At 45.3% G+C, this 20,552-nt stretch overlaps 1 protein-coding gene across 2 annotated transcripts in view; it reads left to right on the top strand.

The window, feature by feature from the left end:
- LOC306913465 (partitioning defective 3 homolog) overlaps window positions 1–20,552 on the top strand; it is a gene marked incomplete at its 3' end in the record, with an annotated part of 531,789 nt that overhangs the window by 336,569 nt on the left and 174,668 nt on the right. For both annotated transcript variants that reach the window (XM_079490132.1, XM_079490131.1), the window contains exon 15: window positions 3,582–3,738. In XM_079490132.1, the coding sequence (XP_079346258.1) occupies window positions 3,582–3,738 (157 nt within the window). The remainder of the gene's footprint in view (window positions 1–3,581; window positions 3,739–20,552) is intronic.

Here is a 20,552-nt window from a genome sequence, read left to right as displayed (position 1 = left end):
CAAAGTAGGGTCCGCGGACCCCCAGGGGTCCTCGGGTGGGTTCCAGGAGGTCCACAGCAAAATTAGTACATCCCATCCCATCATTGTAACCACGTTATCCAGGTTGAATAGGCATAGTAATGATTCACTCAACCCACGATACGAATCGTATCACGATATGAGGTACACGATACGATTTTTCACGATATTTTAAACAAAAAAATATTTTCCAGAAAAATTACCATTTTTTAAATGTTATATAATTCATCTCCCCCCCGAGCTTCCCCCGCGCTTTTTTCAATTTTTTTATTTAACTACATTGCAAAAGAAGTAGCATTATTTTTTATTTCAATAAATTGATTCATATCGTCGGAATTAATATCGATATATATTGATATACGATATATATGTTGAATATTAAAATAAATATATATGGCATATATACAAGCTTATACATCAATATTGGAAGTATTGGAACATTTTGAATAATGGATTTTTTTTTAACACACTGCGGCACAAAACGTTTTCAGATGGGGGTCCGCGTCCAAATATATAGCCTATCAATTTGGGGGTCCTTGAAACAAAAAGTTTGGGAAGCACTGGCCTAAATGTCAAACTTTATGACACATGTATGCTGTATAGTACAGTGAACAGTCAGTCACCCCGTTCACCTTGCTGCCAACCTGCCCAGCTGACATGGCTGACGGTGTGACAGGAGAGTGCTGCCTCCTGTCACCCTGTCAGTCACTCCACCCAGTGGCAGCTGCTAACTCTGCTCTGACCACAGATTAATGCTATAGGATCTACACAGTGATCTATGGCCATGCAAGTGCAACAGCAAAGTGACAAAAGCGTTGTGTGTGTGTCAATCGGCGTGTTCAGGTTTTGGTCTCTCTCGCTCTCTCGTTATCTCGCTCTCTCGCTCTCGCTCTCTCTAAAAATCACACCCGTGTGAAGTGAGGGGCGCTCTAATCAATTATTGACCTTATACCAACCTTGAAACATACCTTTGTTATGTCACCAAGAATGGTGGTCCCTTATTGGCCAAGGGTTTCCACCGACATACCGACAGCAGATTTGCTCAGACACATATGACGTCCTAAATTCTCCATTCATTGTCAGAATCTACACTACAGAATCTACACTATAGCTGTTTATAGGAGGGGATAGCGCCCCTCACAAAAATCTCTCTCTCTCTCTCTCTCTCTCTCTCTCTCTCTCTCTCCATAGCCCTGATGTTCTGGGACCTCATCTCAGACACACTCAGGGCAAGACCGTAATGCTTATTGTGGTATTGTGGTAGATATACTTAAGGGCCTTCGACAATCAGCACTTTAACTACCGGTATACAGTAACTACAGTATGTCAAGTGGGTGGTAGAGTCCATACCACAACTAATAACGACGACGTGGTGAACGATATAGCCTAGTTGTAGTCATACCGCTTGGTGTGCCTGGCCCTGAAGATGGCATGTTCGTGTGAGAGGGAGAGAAAGTGTCTCCCACATTTAACGTCATTATCAACACAGTACTCCCTCTGACACATTCCATATGTAGTCTAATCCATCAGTCAATCATCTCTCTCTCTCTCTCTCTCTCTCTCTCCATTAGACACTGTCCACACATTATTTCAGGGTCGACCCACCAAACCGTTCTATCCAATTCCTTTTCAACCAATGACAGGTTTCTCCTCCTATACCACCACTCTCCGTAGATTAAAACGGAACGCAGCGAGACACAGTCACAGACAGAAAGAAAGAGAGAGACTCCAATAATATAAATCTCCCATTTTACAATTGAAACCTTATTAAGTTAAATTATTCGTCCAGGGATGTGCTTTTTATTTTAATAAGGCTGGCAGCGGCCATGATTGTAATTGCATTGACCTGCCCCTCCTTGCTGTCTCTCTCTCTCTCTCTCTCTCTCTCTCTCTCTCTCTCTCTCTCTCTCTCTCGCTTTATATCTCTGTCTCTCACACTGCGCTCTCCAACTGGCTGTTATCGCAGCGGCACACCGATAATGTCCTCTGCTCCAAAGTTCGTTAAAGCTCTCATTCATATTAAACAGCCGATGCGTCCCTCTCCTCTATGCCAGAGGACAGCTGTCTCTATATGCTATACCAGGCGGACAGCCGTCACTTACACCACCACCACCACCACGCCTGGGAGACAAACCCTGTGCCATACAACCAACCCTCTTCTTTCCTGTTCTTTCCTTGGGTTTCTTTCCTAGAGATACCCATCCCCACCCACCCCCTACATCACTCTTCCCTGGTGTGATTTTCTCGTATTTTCTCCATTCTCCGTTGGGCATGGGCGAGGCTAGCTATAGTTGTGGGACATTATTAATGCAAGGCAGTGCCCGTTGATTTTAAAGGCATGCCTGAGAGACAGACAGGGCCAGGTGGTGCGGTACGAGGCTGGTCCAGCTGTGAGGGAGTTATCTGTGATGCATTCCCCTTGATGCCCACAGACTGCCATGAGGCATTGTGGGAAATTACCATTTACTATGTGGCACCATTGTTAGAGATGCCTGTCTATTGGGCTATGGGGAATCCATGCTGCTTTAAGCAGTTAGTTTGACTTGTGTAGGTATAAAGTTGTTTCACACTGCTTAGCCAGAAAATAGTGAACCCACCCATGTTGTTTACATTGAAGCACCACACAGTATATCATTTATTTGTGATTTGGGATGCCATGGGATCACAACCCTTGGACTGCCACTCCCAATAGCAGCTTTTCTGTGACATATATTCATATTTTTAATTCATAATTTGAATGCCAAAAGAAAAATCCGCGAGATACACACTATATCTCATTTTCACGGGGCAAGACTATAGTATTGGGACAATCAGTCCTGATGGTGGCGGTAATGTCACCATTATGCCGATTTGGACCAAATAGAGCGAGTGAGCGGTGACCACTTCCGGTTTCCGATCAAAATATCCGGTAGTATCTTTGCTACTGTGCAGCACTATCAGATGTCCGGAATGCTAAGCTATCATCGTATTTTTCATAACTAAGTCAAATTAAGCTCTAATCAAGCCCAAAATATCGCATTTTACGCAGCGATGCATGCGCGATCACGCGCGTGCGTGATCGACCGTGCACGCGCGGATTTCGGCCGGTTTTAGGAAGATTACATCGGCCGTTAGCCAAATTAGCCAAAAGATGCTACATTTTGTTATATTAAGCTCCCGATTATAGGGAATTAAACCAGCCCGTCAATTCAGTCAACGGAAGGTTTGGATTTATCAATTAAATCCGTCAAATCCGTCAACAGTAGTTCAAGGGTTAAGAGCTACGTAGACTCATTTTTTTTGCACTTCTGCATTTTATGTACAGGGTGTACAGTACAGTACAAGTGCACACATGTGCATATTGTCTCTGTCGGGTGGAAATCTCATATACCACAAGTATCAGATCGACAAGTTTGCAGATGCTGTTGTGTGACGCTGTAATATGATCAAGTAGGGCGTTAAAAAAACACAAAGTTAAAATACGGAGATAAGATGTTTCTGCCCGATGTGTATTATAGTTTATTGACCACCATACTGACTCTCCCTCTTCCTCCTCCTCCTCCCTCCCTCCCCTGGCTCTCCAGGAGGCCCCTGGCAGCCCGCCCGTGTTCGAGCAGTCGATGACGTCCCTGTCCTCGTCTGACGAACACGAGCGCCGGATCTCCCACTCCCTGTACGGGGACATCGAGGGCCTGGACGACATCCCAACGCCACGGGCTACTAACGTGATCGGACGCATGGGTGAGTTGAGTTTACCATGTCAACCCTGACTTCTTTGACTATGTCTCCGTAAAGTGTTGAGACTCCATCACTCCCAGTGCCTCCGTCCTCAGCATCATCACCATTCCATTCTGTAATATCTCCAGTCTCTAACACAAGGAGTCTTTTTTCAGGCCAAGTATACCCTTTAGCTGAGAGAGAGGTGTCTGTCTCGCACGCACGCACACACGCACGCACGTACGCACGCACGCACGCACGCACGCACGCACGCACGCACGCACACACACACATACACATACACATACACATACACATACACACTCAACACAGTATAAAATCCTGCTGCAGATTGAACTTTTCACAGATTTCGTAGATTGCTTGTGTACTTGTGTAGCGTCGTGCTGGTTTCATGTTCATGTGTCTTTTCAGACAGTCAACCACTTATAAGCCCCCTTATAGAAAACTTGTATTTGATCTGCCATTTTTTCCCCTCCCCTCTACACCAAACCTCTTTGCTGAAAATAGCCAATCTACAAGTTCACAGTGCCTCAGTGTGGTGCGTTATGAGCTTGAAGATCGGCTTTTTTCATGACTTTCGTGCAACACTCACAAAGTAGGTCATTGATTTATGATCCAAAAAAAATTATAAAACATTAACAATATGGAGATACAAGGTTTCTAGACCGACGACAACAACGATATTTGCCGGCGGATGCCTTCTCTCCCCCGGGGAGACCCGAGCAGCACTGACGAAACGAATTCCTTGAGTACCTAAAAGCAGATCCGATTCATCGCGAAACCAAAATATACAGTATTGCTCATTTTATATATTTTCCTATTCAATGAAACATATTTCATCCATCCATGAGTGTTGTCCGGACTGAAATACATACTTGCGCACCAAAAGTAACTGATCTACAAGCTCACGACACCTTGCAGCATGGCATTGTGTGAGCTTGTATGTCGAGCTATATTTCCGGTATAGCGTGAGACCCGGCGCGCTAAAACCAGGGTATGTAAGTCAGGCAATGTCGAGTCGTCTTTCCCTGACTCGCCTCGTCTGCGCCGGTGGAGAAAATATGTGGACCGTATTCCTTTCATTTGGTGTCAGGTTTGACTGATGCTCATTAACTTTGCATCCCACCCCGTCTGCACACATACTGTATACAGTACAGGTGCTCTGAAAGCACATTATTGTTCAGACCCTCTCTACAACATGAACTTGTGTCACAGCTCCTGTGTTTCCACCTGTCAGTGACATTTCGACATTTTGATTTTTTTGTTTTTGTTTTTTTCTATTTCATATGTCGTCGAGTCTCTGTCTGGTGGAAACCTCATTATGTCCAAAAGCTGTTACTAATGTTACTACTAGTAGTAATCAGCAGTAGCAGAGCCGCAAGCGCCAAACACGTTGCTTGGCACCACGTTTCGAGCTTCCGGATCTTCTCCTTTTGATGTTTGTTGTGTGACGCTGTGATCAAGTGATCAAGTTGATTTACGAAAAAGAAAGGAAAACAAAAGGTTGGAATATTGGAGATAAGAGAGTTTCTGCCCCGACAGCAACAGTATGGTTTGGCAGCGTTGCCTCACTTTAAGGCCGGGGGCCAGGCGGCCCCGCTGTACGCTATATCATATTTGTGACAGTTACGGACAGCTCCTTCTGCCTGGGTTTAGATGGACGGGCAGGGCCTCTCTCTCCCTGTCTATCTTCCCCGCTATGTGTTATTTTACACAGTGGAGCTCAGACTTATTGCCTGGCCTGTGGGGATGTGACAGTTGTGGTTATAGAGGACAGATGCTCTGATCTGCTCGAGCAAGGTCAGGGAAACGCAGAGGCCCGGCTGCAGGCCCTTTGACTGACAGCTTTTTTGCTGTGGAAAGTCTATCTTAGAGAGAGAGCCAGTCAATTACTGGAACATGAAGGCCAGATATATGGGGGGGGCGTGCATGTGTGTCGGGTGTGTGAAGCAAGACATAATAGACACTCACATGTGCACAGCACAGCACACACACACACACACACACACACACACACATACACACACACACACACACACACACACACACACACACACACACACACACACACACACACACACACACAATGTGCACTATAGCAACACAAAACCACCATGTACACACTCTAAATCAAGTTGTACCCAAAACCTCATGAGAGCATTACGTACATTTTCCCTCTACTAAGAGGAAACAGCGATTACTGACAAAAGCTTTGGGGTCATTGATTGTAGTACCCCTAAAAAACACAAGCTGAGAAAAAGGAAAAACAAATGAATCAAAGCTCCTCTCATGTTCTGTCGTGCCTGTTATGTATGGTCCTGAGCTGCTATAAATAGGCCCCGCCGACTCAGAGGTAAATGGCAGAGAATGGGCTTTGCTGCAGGAGAATTAAGACCCGCGACTTTGATTGTGACTTATTGCGGATGGCAGCAAGTCAATAGAGTGAAATCGTAAACTCCATATTTCTGCCAGGGCCCCTGATTGTTATTGCTCGGTCGCTGCTCGATTTTTTCTGAACAAGCAAATGGATGTCCCCATGCCCCGCTCTGCAAGATGCCTATCTCACCACCCACCGATCGCTCCCCTCTGAGCGCCGTGTACGAACATCTGACCCTCCTATAGGACCAATCCTAAAGGGCATGGGACAAATAGACCATCTACAAGACCCCTAGCCGAGAGAGACGTGTATACTAGAGGTGTCAACAAAAATCAATTCGAATTAGAATCGCGATTCCCGTTATGAACGATTCAAAATCGATTCATAATTTCCAAAAATCGATTTTATTTTTTGTTTTTATTTTTTTTATTTTTTTCTGGTTACAATTACAGGAGTTTTCACTACATGGTGTTTGTGATATGAAATGTAAGCTCCCCCTAATCACAGTAAACATGTCTTCAGTCATTTTCAAGTTACTGTAGTATTGAGTATAGTCACTTCAGTTGGCTGGAGTAGATTGTGATGAAATCCTATGTATTGAATCGATAATCATTTTGAATAGAGAATCGTTTTGAATCTGGAAAAAAAAATGCTTTTGAATTTTAAAAAAATCGTTTTTGGATTGAGAATCGAGTTGAATCGAATCGTGACCCCAAGAATCGGAATCGAATCGAATCGTGGGACACCCAAAGATTAACAGCCCTAGTGTTTTTTGTACAGATATATGTATTTGATGTATTACCATGTTGTTGTTGCTTGTAAATCACTTAGAGGATTAGAGCGTCTTCTAAATGCCTACATTGTAATTGTACAGAGACGAAGCAGGGACCCCCCCCCCCCCTGCATATTATTATGTACATCGTGTTGTGTTGTAGATTCAACATTTTCATAGACTTGCTTGACGGCACTATCAGTGTTGTTGGATTCATGTGTATATTCATTTAACCACTTGAACCGTCAATAATTTGTAAACTTGACCTTTCACTCTGTACTTGTTCTGGTCTTTTTTTCCCTCTACACCAATCCTCTTTGCCGAAAATATAGCCAATCAATCAAAAGTTCACAAGGAGAGTTGTGAGATCGGTTATCTTTGCATCTAAGGAACCAACCTCCACATCAGGAGCAATTAGGGGTCTCGCTCAAGGACACTTCAACACTAACTCTGGGGGGGCCCGGGATCGAACTGGGATTCGGTTCCCATCCGGCCACTCTACCGGACACTCTACCCCTGAGCCAATGCCGCCCCTATAATAATGATAAACTATTATTTATATGGCACCTTTAACGTGGGAATAAAACAAGATTAGGCCTATAGATATGCCACACACACACACACACACGCCCGCTCGCGCACGCGTCTGTGTCAAAAGTGAACGGTCGATGTGGAGATGACAGTGGCGGCTGCTTAGTGGATTGAATTGCCAATTCCAATCTAGTCTCAGAGAGCAGATCTAGGAGGTGGAATTAGACATTGACCCGTGTGAAGACTGAAGGCTGAGGCGATTGGGAGTGACACAAGCTGCTCTCTACAGTCAAGAGGGGTGCTGAGTGAAGGTGATGGCAGCATCTATATAGGATGCAAAGGTGCTCGACTGCATCATGTTGCACTGCGTTAAGGTTGGTGGGGTTATAGGGGTGGGGTCGGGTTGGGTGGGTGAGGCCAGTGGTGGAAAGTAACTACATTGATTTGTTTAAAGGACCACTTCACCACTTTTCAACCTATCTTCATATAATAGGTCCTCACTAATAATCGTGAAAAAATGGCGCAATTTTTTTCTACTCGCTCTGTGTCTCATAGGAGGGCTGTGGGCAGTTCAGAAACCGTCTTCCAGTGACATCATCGATGGGGAATACAAGCTAATAAAAACTGCAGGCTTTCTAGTCCTGAAAAGTTGCAATGCGAAAATGGAAGCCATCGTTCTCACGATAATGAAAATCTAAACATTTTTGTAAAAAAAATCTTTAATGATGATGTCACTGGAAGACGGTTTCTAAACTGCTCACAGCCCTCCTATGAGACACAGACTGAGTAGAAAAACATTGTGCCATTTTATCATGATTATTAGTGAGGACCTATTATATGAAGATTGTGGTCCTTTAAGTACTGTACTTCAAGTACAATACTTTTGTATTTTTACTCAAGCATACTATTTGAATTCCTGACTTTTACTAGTATTTCTAAATTGCAGTATTGATACCTACTTTTTATTCTTTACTAAGTAAAGAATATGAGAACTCTTTCTACTTGTCTATGCTTTGAGCAGAGTTTGTTTTATCAAACTATGCCTCTGTCTTTTATGTTGGCTAGACTATACTAGACAGACTAGACAGTATGTTGTCCCTATCGGGTGGAAACCGCATTTATACATAACATTTTTACTTTTTCAGGATTCAAAATGTGTGTGTGGGATTTGTGCATCCACCTGTTCGGCCTATTGTGGGAATCGACTGACCACAACAACTGTCTGACGTTGTAGGATATTGTCTGTCAGCTCCGTCACACATCGGTCAGTGTCCCACTTAGTGCGGCGTTGGTCGAGGGGCGCCAGTCCACCGCTATCAGGTGTAATAGGCCTGCCTGCCTGTCAGTGTCACCATGTGCCGGTGTTGCCAGTGTTGCTGCTTATTATAAGTGACTTTGGGCTTGTTTCTCTGTAAGACAACTTGTAAATATTGGTAATTGCGGGTTGCATTTTTTTATATATATATACAGTATATATATATATTTCGTGCCAGGGACTTGCATCACGACAACGTGTTGTGAGCTTGTTTCATTTTTCATCTCATTTCAACCTTTATTTAATTTTCGGAGAACACACAGAGCTGGGGCCCTCTTCTTCAGCTTGTAGTTTGGCTATTTTCAAAATAGCTTATGTAAATATTGCGATATTTGCGATATATCGATATATTGTATGACATTTCATCAACGATATATCACGATATCTGCCACTACAAAATACTTGGAACTGAAAAAATGCTATTTTCGTGCTCGGACACAAAAAGGGACACTCTGTCTATAGTGGTTGCACCACTCAAACACTAAATTAATACTCAATAAACTCCCCCTTTGCCTCATACCCTCATCATAATGCCTCACAAACACCACCAACTGACCATTATCACTGGTATCATCATAATACCTCACAAACACCACCAACTGACCATTATCACTGGTATCATCATAATGCCTCACAAACACCACCAACTGACCATTATCACTGGTATCATCATAATACCTCACAAACACCACCAACTGACCATTATCACTGGTGTCAGTGGACTTGTCCACTGCTGGGGAAATGCATTCTGCATTTTGTATTCCCACAAAGCTGTTTGGACAAATCACCATCCAGTAATTCAGTACTTCTGGTTGCTGTGGAATCTGAGAGTGGGATTTGCTTTATTTTAGCTGTCATTTTAGCTGCCTTTTCTAAACATGTTGTTCATCACTTCATTATGAACAACATTTAAAAATAATAATAATAATAATCGATATCGATTATTTATCGTGGGAGGACGTATCGATATATATCGCAATATCGATATTTCAGCACACCCCTAGTAAATATGTACATTTGAGCCGGTAACAAGTTATGTGCGCACACAATGGCCGTAGTTCAGTTTGGCAAGTCAAAGACCGTGACGCATGTTGAGCATGCAGAAGCGCCGCCTATACGCCGTGCTCTGCGGCCACGATACGTCACCGACACTACCACTAACCCTGACGTGACCGTCTCTGCAGCCCCGTTTGGAACACGTTGAGAGCTTGTAGATCTGTCTGTTTTTGCAGCGCTGGTGTTCGTTCACGTTGTCAATAACACAATACAGGCAGAGATGAAGTGAAGTTCAATCAGTGCGTTGAATCAGCAGCAACAAGCTAACACCAGCTTAGCTTAACTTGTTGCTAATGATTTGTCACTCCCGTCATTTTTTTTTTTTTTTTAACTAATGATTAGCCAGTTAGTTTCCACTTTCCACCCGGCAGCTGTTACGACTTTGCTGGCCCAAATTGATTCGCATTTTGCTCACACTTACATTATTTCGCTGTAGGTTAATATTATTTTGCAAAAAGAAAAGAATCGCCGCGAATAATAAAAATGAGGCGACCCCCCGAGTTCACTCCCACTTACACTCATCATCCTTTTGCCCTTGAGGGTGAAAGTTGGACAATCTCTCTCTCTCTCTCTCTCTCTCTCTCTCTCTCTCTCTCTCTCTCTGTCGCCCACCCTTATACGCTATACCCCTCCCTCTCCACCTGAGATAGAAGGAAGTGGAGAAACACATGGGAGTTGGCAGGCCTCCGTCCCGTCCCGGTGAGGATGGTCCAGGTGGGTTCGTGGCGCAGATGTTGTTAGCATAGCGCTGCAGCCTCCGGCTGCGCGTTCCGCTTCCCCTCTAATTGAAAAGTGCAGCCGGCAGCGAGGTCCTCACGCTGGGGCGAAAATTGGAGCCCGTAAGACCTTTCCGCTGTGGCCGTCGCAGACACTTTGGCAGAGTGCCCGCATGTGCCAAGAACTGGGACACCCGAGCGAGCAAGGAAGGTGGAGGTGGAGGGAGGCAAACAGGCCGCGTCGCACTGCTCCATAGCACTCAGTGAAGTCTTTTGGGTCAATGGGGTATATATTGTGAGTGCGGATATATTGTGAGTAGCTCCCTTGTTCGTTATAGCAACGTGTAAACCAAACTGATGTTCGTCCCCAGGGAAGAGTATACATGCACAGTGCACATACAGTATACAGGTAATAGCAAGTTTGCACACACATGCTCACACGTGTGCGCACACACACACACACACACACAGCCGATGACATTGACTGTATCGCCAATCACTGTACTGTGGCAGCTGTGATGCCCAGGTTAAATTGACTATTACACCCTCTCGTCAGGCTAATTTTGTGGGCTTCAGCCACGTACGTTGTTGCTAAGGGAGACACATGGCCGGTGCTTTAGAAAACCCTCGTGAATGTGCCCAGTTCTTTGCCGGTATTTATACGAGAATGTCCCAGAGATATATATATATATACATATCGTCTCTGCTGGGTGGAAACCTCATCCATAACTAATCATGGGACCCTGACGAAGGCTTGTATAGCCCAAATGCCTTGGTCTATTTTAATGATCTTTGCCAGGCCGTTACAATAAAGGCTTTTTTCACTTGACTGGAACCTCTGCGCCTTGGACCTCTTTTTATTTCCATAACTGTTGCTTCTCAAGATTCTAATTCACATGCACACGTGCGTGCGTGCGTGCAAAAAAAACCCAAAACACATCCATATCCATAGACAGGGCATTGTTGCCTAATGGTCTCTTTAGAGGGTGCGTCTATCCCAGGACTTGACCCCGTTTTCCCCACACCTATTACAGTGCTCTCACAGGCTGCAGACTCATCCTCTCATTATGCACTGTCATCAACGCAGGAAATGAGCCGGAGTGACCTCCCTTAACGCGCTGCGGAGGCTTCCTGAGAGTGCTATTAACCCATTCTGGGCGGGAACCCCTCTTGGTGTTTCAAGCATTATGTTATACTTTAGCTATTGAAAAATAGCAGATCTACAAGCTCATAGCGCGCCACCGAGTGGCGCGCTTACGAGCTTGTAGGTCTGCTATTTTTGAAAAGTCGTGAAAATGTGGCGTACATCTTTGAATATATATTTCAGAGCGAACATTTTTAACTAAAATATTGGCTTCTGGGGGGTCCCTGGAACTACATATTTTGAGATGGGGGTCCGTGGCCCAATAGAGAGAAATCTGGGGGTCTTTGACATGAAAAAGGTTGAGCACCGCTGACATAGAAACATGGGTTTTTCAGAAAAATTTTAGGATTTAGAAGCCTTTTTTTTTAATCGACCTCAAACCAAAATGGGTTAATATGGCAGAGAGAGAGAGAGAGAGAGAGAGCAAATGGCACGGTGTGCTTTCACTAGCACAACGTTTCTTTCTACCCTGTGTGATACCGTCATTTCACCAGCCTTATTACTTTTGAAAAGTAGGGGTTTAAAAAACATTTCCTGATGACTGATTCACTGCCAGCTCATAAATCATAAATTACCGCCCGCTGCCAGCTTTTTTCCACATTTCCTTACCTTTTAACCACCATTGACTCCAATCGGCCATTTTTGTGCTGCAGTTGGTCACCTTCTCTAGTGTTAGAAACGCTAATATGCTAACAAAAAAATTGAGCTCATAACATCATCCCTCACCTCAATCTGAGCCTCTAAAGCCGCTAAGGATCGCGTGTGCGCACAGAGTTTGGGGATTTCGATGACGTCACACCATGGAAGCCATATAGGCATTGCCTAGCGACGGGAAGCTAAAAGAAGCTAACATGGTAGATATAATAGTATTAATTCTGGATTAATAGAAATCAACAAAAGACAAGATTTCTCGTATTGGCACAGGCGGGTTTAAGCTCTATACGAGAAATGTCGAACCTGGCATTATATTGTGTTAAGTAGTCACAGAATATTTTTCTCCGCTATACGATCACACCCCTGACCATTGATGCTTATGGAGCCGTTGGCAAAACAATTGGTCCACGGCACAAACATGGGTCCCGACCCGCTGTTTGGGAATCAGTGACCTAGCACTCGTCAATGGCGTCGGCTGTACAATTCTTTCCCCGTGAAAAGGTTGAGTCGACACTCGCTGCGAAAGGCATGGCAATGCTAAACGAGGCTCTTCCTACAGCTCTGTTAATGAGGTGACCTTATATAAAAAAGCTTTTAGCTAATGTATCCCAGAGACTTTGTGGATTCTCTTTGAAGATGTGCCTAAGATCTGCTGAGTGTCAAATTAGCCCGGCGGCGATGTATATCCCATCTTGACCACATGAAGGAGTTCTATGAGCCATGTATTATTACTACCCTCTGTGTTTTCCTAGACTTGAAAAGCAAGACTTTCTCTTTTTTTTTGCAAGCATGTGTTTCATTTAAGCTGCCGGCCAAATAGGTTTTCCGAGCTACGCTAAAGGTTATGCTTCAACTGTCTTTTGCGTTTTTTTCCCTGTGTTGCAAGTGGCAACATCCTCAGGGCCTGGCGCCAGTGTTGCTATTTGAAAATAGCCGCTCTATAAGCAAACAACGTGACATTATTGTGAGTGAAAAATAGGAGGATTTTTTGGGAATATTTTCGAAACATCACACAAATCTGGTACGGGGGTCCCTGGCACAAAATATTTTTTGATGGGGTTTGTTCGTGAACAAATTCAGATTAATTTGGGAGTCCTTGGACATGACAATGTTTGAGAACCACATGTTTAAACAACTCGCTTATAATAAGCAGACATGGCAACACTGGATGAATGTGAGCCAATGAATAACGGCTCTTATGATTCCTAGCGTTTAGCGTCCCTATAACCAATATCCCAGGCATCCGAGACTGTAGCCCAGCAGGCCATATTCCCTTTCAAAAAACCCTAAGGGCAAACAGGAAATGAGACACTTGTCGTCGAGCTAATCAAGCAAATGCTGTGATCAATTCCATTGACGAGGGTGTCCCCCCCGCGTGGCGTGACAGCGGCAGAATGTCGCTAAGAGAGAGTGAATGGCAGTGGCAGAGCAGTGTCCCCTGGTGAACAGAAGGTGCTCCGGAACCCCACATGTGTACATACTTAGAGTGATTACCTGCTCTAATCCATGTATGGCTCTGATAGCCCTGGCAGTATGGATCAACTAACGATCCCTAGCTCCAGTCACATCAATAGGCCAAAGTGTCATAGAGGGAGGGATCCGGGGAGGGAGAGAGAGAGAGGCGGGAGAGAGAGAGGGGCGAGAGGCACAAGGAAAGTGAATGAGGAGGAGAGAGAGAGAGAGATGGGGAGAGAGATGGAGGGAAAGAGAGAGAGAGAGGTTGTGTGATGGACAAAGACGAATCAAAGTACTAAGGAGGGTAGAAGATGGAGTGGAGCTATTAGTGTGACCCCTCACCTCCCGGCTCATCGTGCTCAGCTCAGGCCCCGGCAGGGAGAGACGGAGGAGGAGAGACATGAGCAGAGTGAAGCTCCACACATCACACTCTGCTCAGACGAGACGGATGCAGCCAGGTGGCCTCCAGAGCCAGAGAGCTCATCCATCTCTGTCTGCCCAGAGGGCCCTGTACTGTTAGAGGCCGGCCACAGCGGGGCCTCCATCTCTGTCTGCCCAGAGGGCCCTGTACTGTTAGAGGCCGGCCACAGCGGGGCCTCCATCTCTGTCTGCCCAGAGGGCCCTGTACTGTTAGAGGCCGGCCACAGCGGGGCCTCCATCTCTGTCTGCCCAGAGGGCCCTGTACTGTTAGAGGCCGGCCACAGCGGGGCCTCCATCTCTGTCTGCCCAGAGGGCCCTGTACTGTTAGAGGCCGGCCACAGCGGGGCCTCCATCTCTGTCTGCCCAGAGGGCCCTGTACTGTTAGAGGCCGGCCACAGCGGGGCCTCCATCTCTGCACTAACTCGTCAGGACCTGTGGTTCCATTCTGCTTTTTCGCAATTCAAGAGTTAAGAAAAAATAAATAGCAGATGTTCAAGCTCACAAAGCTGCAAGCTTGTATACGTCTGTTTATTGAATAGCCAACGCAAAGATCTAAAAATGACACCAGATGCTGCCCCAGTTTTAATGGGCTAAAGACTCTCACACGTGACTAACCCCCCTTTGTCAGTGTGTGCTTAAACTTAACTTAAACTTAAACTCTTATATACTTCGTTAATCCCCGGGGTCTCCCAGGGGTCTGCACTTGGCCTCCTCCTTTTTCCCTGTACACCGAGGGGCCCTATCTTGCACCTACAGCTCTCCAATGTAGGGCTTTCAGACATGACATCATGTGGCAGCAAACTCTATGGACTTTTTATGAATATGGATGCTACAGGGTCAAACAATGTGGTTAAAGATTCTGCAGAGAGCTTGAACTTTGCCGTGTAGACAGAGACAGACAAGCGCTACTCTACTTTAAATACTGTTTTCTGTACTACAAATCCAAACAGGACGATATGCAGCAGTTATATATTTGTTATAGTTTTTTTCTCCCGAGTTGATGCTCCATTAGCTACCCTAAATGCTACATCACATTTTAGGGCCCTAAAGTGACATCAAATGGATGGTTGAAATCGAGGGCCATAAACTCCAGCACTACTTGAGTGGATCATCTAATGGTGCTACTGCAGTTGCCAGAACATTATCAGCTTCTCTGTTGGTTGGAAACTTCATATTCCCAATTCAAATTTAAAAATAGCAAAAGTAGCAGATCTACAAGCTCAAAACTAAGGATGTCCCGATCCGATTCCGATCATTTTGATTTTGAGTATCCGCCGATACCGATTTTTCCCGATTTGATATTTAAATTTTCAACAAAAATAAAGTTTGAAAATGGAGATAGGAGGTTCCCGTCCGACAGCGACAACATGGTGAATTAGTTCACCATGGACAGAAAGTCAACAGTTATCGCGAATATAACAAATAGCCCCCCAATTCCGTAAGACCTGCAACGTCTGTGAAGCATTATGAAATGAAAGGGGGTATTATCCCCGTGTGACCTCAATTACGTATCTCTGAGATTACGTGCATGACTGCTGATTCCTCTCTGACAGCATTGTGATATTCTTTCGAGACTTGTTTTTTCCCCCGAGTTGAGCGTGAATGAATGCGTCCTGTGTTAAGTTGGCTGGCCGAGGTCTCAGTCTGAATAACTGCAATTTCGATTTTTGGCCGAGATAAGCGGTTCTGGCGGTGGGTTAGAACAATAATTACATTCACAGCGTACAAGTTGGATGCTTGGAGCAGTATTTTCCACTTATATTTGCAATTTGCCTTATTACACACAATTTGTTTTGTGTTGCACCACGGGACTCCTTGCAGCCACGCAGGTGCTGATGTATTGGTCTGGTCGGTGGGGTAGCTTAAGGCGAGAGTGACTGAAAGGTTGCCACTTGAAAATCCCTGGGATTAGATGCAAAGTGAATGACCAGTGCTCTCCCCTCTCCCGCAATATTTGCCATTGAGCCTGGCATTTAAAACAAATCTCCTCCAGTGTCCAGTTGCCAGCGTTGCCCTGGGCATCTCCCAGTTGTAACATGTGCTCAAAGCACATGTTCTTCATGCTCATTGTAGTGGCTAGAAGCACCACCTTAAAACAGGGGGACTTCAATATGTTTCAGGCGAAGGCCCTTAGCTGAGAGACAGATGAAGCAGGGGCGTGCATGTGTTTGTTTCCGACGGTCTAAGAGTCCGACAGGCATTAGTCCAGACACCCCACCCTAATCCTAACCTCACAGGGAAGCCACAGGTGAGTTTTGACCGGCAACGCATGTCAGGAGCCACAGGTGAGTCTTAACCAGCCACGCATGTGTCGGTCTGGTGCATGTCAGACCAACATCTGCGCTCTGAAGCAGAGACGCCCATTTCTGTATTGTAAAACGTCTGTCTCATAGATTTTAGGATAGCTTCATAGACTTGTTTGACAGCACTATCATCGGCGTTGATTAAATTCATATTTTTTTCTATCTTTGCTATGAATTGAATATGTTGAAAATAGAAAATGTTCCTGTCACACAAAGATATGGCTCTCTTTGGATTCTCTCTCTCTCTCTCTCTCTCTTTCTCTCTCTCTCTCTCTCTCTCTCTCTATCCTAGTACTGCTTTTTACGAGAACACGCACCGCTGCCATCAACCCTCCCTTATCCACCGCCAGCCCCTTTCTTCCACCACCAACCGTTGCCATGTCTCTTTGTCACCCCAATTTAGTGAATCAAAAGACAATTTTGTACAAGCACATACAGAGCAGCTCCAACCCAACCATTTCCTTTTGTCTCAGGCCCTCTTTTCGCTCTGTCTCCTCATCATTGTCGCAGATGAGCTGTAATTATGTGAGTGGTCTTGGCGTGCGCTCCGACAGGTGGAGAGGGAGGGGTGGTTAGTGGGGGAGGGCAGCGATTCCCTTTCCACTCTAATTATGCCATCGGTCACAGAAAAGCTGCCGCTGTAGTTTCTCTAATTATTTCCACCTTTCAAAGCACCCACGTGGCCCATGGCTCTACCTGTCCACTGGCCGTTTAATGTATGTATGCGTGTGCGTGTGTGTGTGTGTGTGTGTGTGTGTGTGTGTGTGTGTGTGTGTGTGTGTGTGTGTGTGTGTGTGTGTGTGTGTGTGTGTGTGTGTGTGTGTGTGTGTGTGTGTGTGTGTGTGTGTGTGTGTGTGTGTGTGTGTGTGTGTGTGTGTGCGTGCGTGCATGCGTGTCCACTTAGTGTTGGGAAAACACAACGTCATTAACGACTCTTCATCCGGAGAGCCGGCCACTGGTGTCAAGAGGTGCTGGATGGAAATGTTTCATGAGGCTGGGGTGCAGGACGCCATGCCGCGTTCCTAATTAAAACCATGTTCTCTGTGAGGGACACTCACACCCCCCCCGCGGAGATGAGCCAATGTATGCAGGCTGATTACAGGAGGGGGATGCATTGTGCTCTGCCCTTAAGTATGCATATCATTGTTGTCGAGGCTTGAAGCTTGAACCACGCCGCGAAGCGACGCGTTTTGAGCTCGTCGATCTGCTACTTTTGAATTTGACTCCTGAAAAGTAACAGTTTTGGACAAATGAGGTTTCCAGCGACGATATATGAAATATTTCTGCGTCACAATCATGGCGCACCAAGCATAGCCGAAACCTGCCTGCAGCAGGCATGCGTTATAGTTCTGAACCGCTGGGTTCAGGTTCTTCCCAAAGGACACGCCACGTTGCCGTGCCAGGCGTGCCAATCCGTGTGTGTTGCTCTAGCCGGCGATAACGAAACCCTCCGTGAGCGCTGATGCAACCGAGAGGTAACTCCACCTTAACAAGTAGACTGAGCAGTGAAGGATCGGTGTGTATTGGAGGAACACTGGGCCCCCCATGGACACAGAATATAAAAGATACACGAGCAGGCCTCTCACACACTGACACGACGCAATGCTCTGCAATCGTGTGGAAGGAGTGAAGAACCTTTGGAAGTTGTCAGTTCTCTTTCATGGGTCTCAATCCCGTTGCAGACATCATATACAGTAGTGATGAGAGTGTCGTGAAGATGAAGCATAAGAATATGAAAGCCACAGCAAAGACAGAGAGACAGGTATAAGTGAATGCTGCAGGAAATTGGGTCAACTGCAAGTTCTTGTTGAATAAGTTTGATTCAAAATTAAAACTTTATACATCGCATGTAGAAATCTCAATATACTGTATGAAAACAGCTACTATCACAAATATGAATTCTATAGTTATACTCCCCCCCCCCCCCCCCCCCCCTTTTCAATTCCTCCCCACACACATGTCTGTGTTGTCACTGCTGTTGTATCCTACTGACTCACCTGCCAGTGAGGAGCCCCCACCGGGAGGACCTTCGTCCTACTCCTCCTGTCCAACACTCCCTGCTGATTGGTGCCGCCCCCAGCCCCCAGGATTAACGTACAGTGACAATTATCACCCTCCCCCGAACACGGGCCAATTGTGTCCGTGTTAGAAGACGCTCGACAAAGCCGTGAAAAGCATGACATTAGTGTGAAGTGTCCTGTTCCACCTAACTAACGTGCCGCAGTTCCTCTGAACACACCATTGCTTCTCCAGCCTCCTGCTAAATTACTGGACGTGTTCAATTAAGTGAGGCATTCGAACCACCTTCATGCCCAGAGAACGAAATGGCCCTCATTTGTCCTGTATGGACATGACAGCCACCTTAATTACTGTGAAAGAGTAAGGACTAAGCATGTGCCAACAAAGGGAGAAATACCTATTCTGATTTCACATTTCACTTTATTGCATATGTCTGGCCTTTGCCAGGGCTCTCTCTCTCTCTCTCTCTCTCTCTCTCTCTCTCTCTCTCTCTCTCTCTCTCTCTCTCTCTCTCTCTGTTGCGGTGCTGAGGGTAATCAGGGGAAGGGGAGACACCTGGCCACTGTCTCCCCCAGAGTATAAAAAACAGATAAATACGAAACCTGATTCCTCACTCGAAAGGTTTCCAGTCTCACAGGTCACTTCCTGCATGTCTTCACTCATTCTAAAAGAACACAGCTGTTTACAGGAATGCAATCTGTACATTTTTTATTATATTGTATATCGTGTACATGATTATGTGGACCTACCGAAGGGTTACCACCTTGCCCCTTACGTCTAACCTTGTGTACATACTGTACCAGAGAGAGAGAGAGAGAGAGAGAGGGGGAAAAACACCACAAGAGTGAATTGACGAGTGATCAGGTCAACGTATGTTCTCTCGTCAGAAGAGAACAAGTATGTCAGTAAATGAATAACAATAATGTTGTACGTAACAGGTACTTACTTGTATTCGTGTTCATGAGCTCCGGCACCTAATCATTTACAAATGAAGCACTGTTAGCGCGACACCGCAACAAAGTACATCCAGCCCAAATGACTCCCTGCCTTATGACAAATAGCCCGGATAATACAAGTCATCACCGTGGTGATTGGAGTTCTTATTCTCCGTCACAGAATGCATGTATATCACCGGGCCTCTGTGAAATGAAATGCTTCTCAGATTTGGCTTGGGAAGCTCGCCAGGGTAAATATTGTTGTCTGCTGCAAGTGATTACGCACAATTGCTCCTAAGCTGCTAAATTTGCGAAATGACTGTGATAATAGAAACAAATGTACTCTCGGCAAAGAAGTCGAAGGATTTCTGAGATTTATTTTTTCTTTATCTAATGGTAAGCATGTGTGTATGTTTGACTCGGCTGACTTTAGACATCATGGGTCTCCTTTGCGTGTGCACGTGTCTCTGCATGTGTATTTGTGTGTTGATATGTGTGCACATATTGGTTCTGGAGGACGTGTCCACGCTAAAAAGTGTTCCTGTTTGCGAACACCCTCTCCGCCTTAATCATCTCCATACCGTAGCATCAGTGTGCAAGATCTTGTGTAGTCGTTCCAATGTCATTGGTGTTCCCTCATTGACTCACCCCTCCACTAAATCTGTATACAATTGTGTTGCAGAGATTGCATATAGATACCTTCATAGACTTGTTTGACAGCACTTTCATGTTGGATTCATGTTATTGTGTATTTTCAGACATTTAATCACCTAAACTGTCAATACTTAGTAAACTTAACCTTTCACTGTCTGCTCTTGTTTTGAACCAAACCTTTTCCCCGAAAATAGCCGAGCTTGTAGATGATAGATCTGCGGTGCTGTAGCTTAAACAAGACCATGAACCCTATGCTACCCCCAACAGTAGACCAATTCAACATGTTGAGGCATATAGCATCGTTTATGTTGTAATCAAGTGCTGGGTTAACGGTGGTTAGCCAAATCATCTGTCATGGTTTTATGGAAGTTCAATGAAAATATTAAAACTACTCAGCGTTGGAAAGAAGGTTTTATGGTTCGCTTGAAGTGGAAAAGTTGTCGTCGTTAAAGGTCTTCGTACAGTG

The sequence above is a fragment of the Electrona antarctica genome (assembly GCF_951216825.1).
Source record: "Electrona antarctica genome assembly, chromosome: 20".
Taxonomy (NCBI): Eukaryota; Metazoa; Chordata; class Actinopteri; order Myctophiformes; family Myctophidae; genus Electrona; species Electrona antarctica.
Note: the sequence above shows the minus strand (reverse complement) of the source record. Positions and strands in the feature narration are given on the sequence as shown.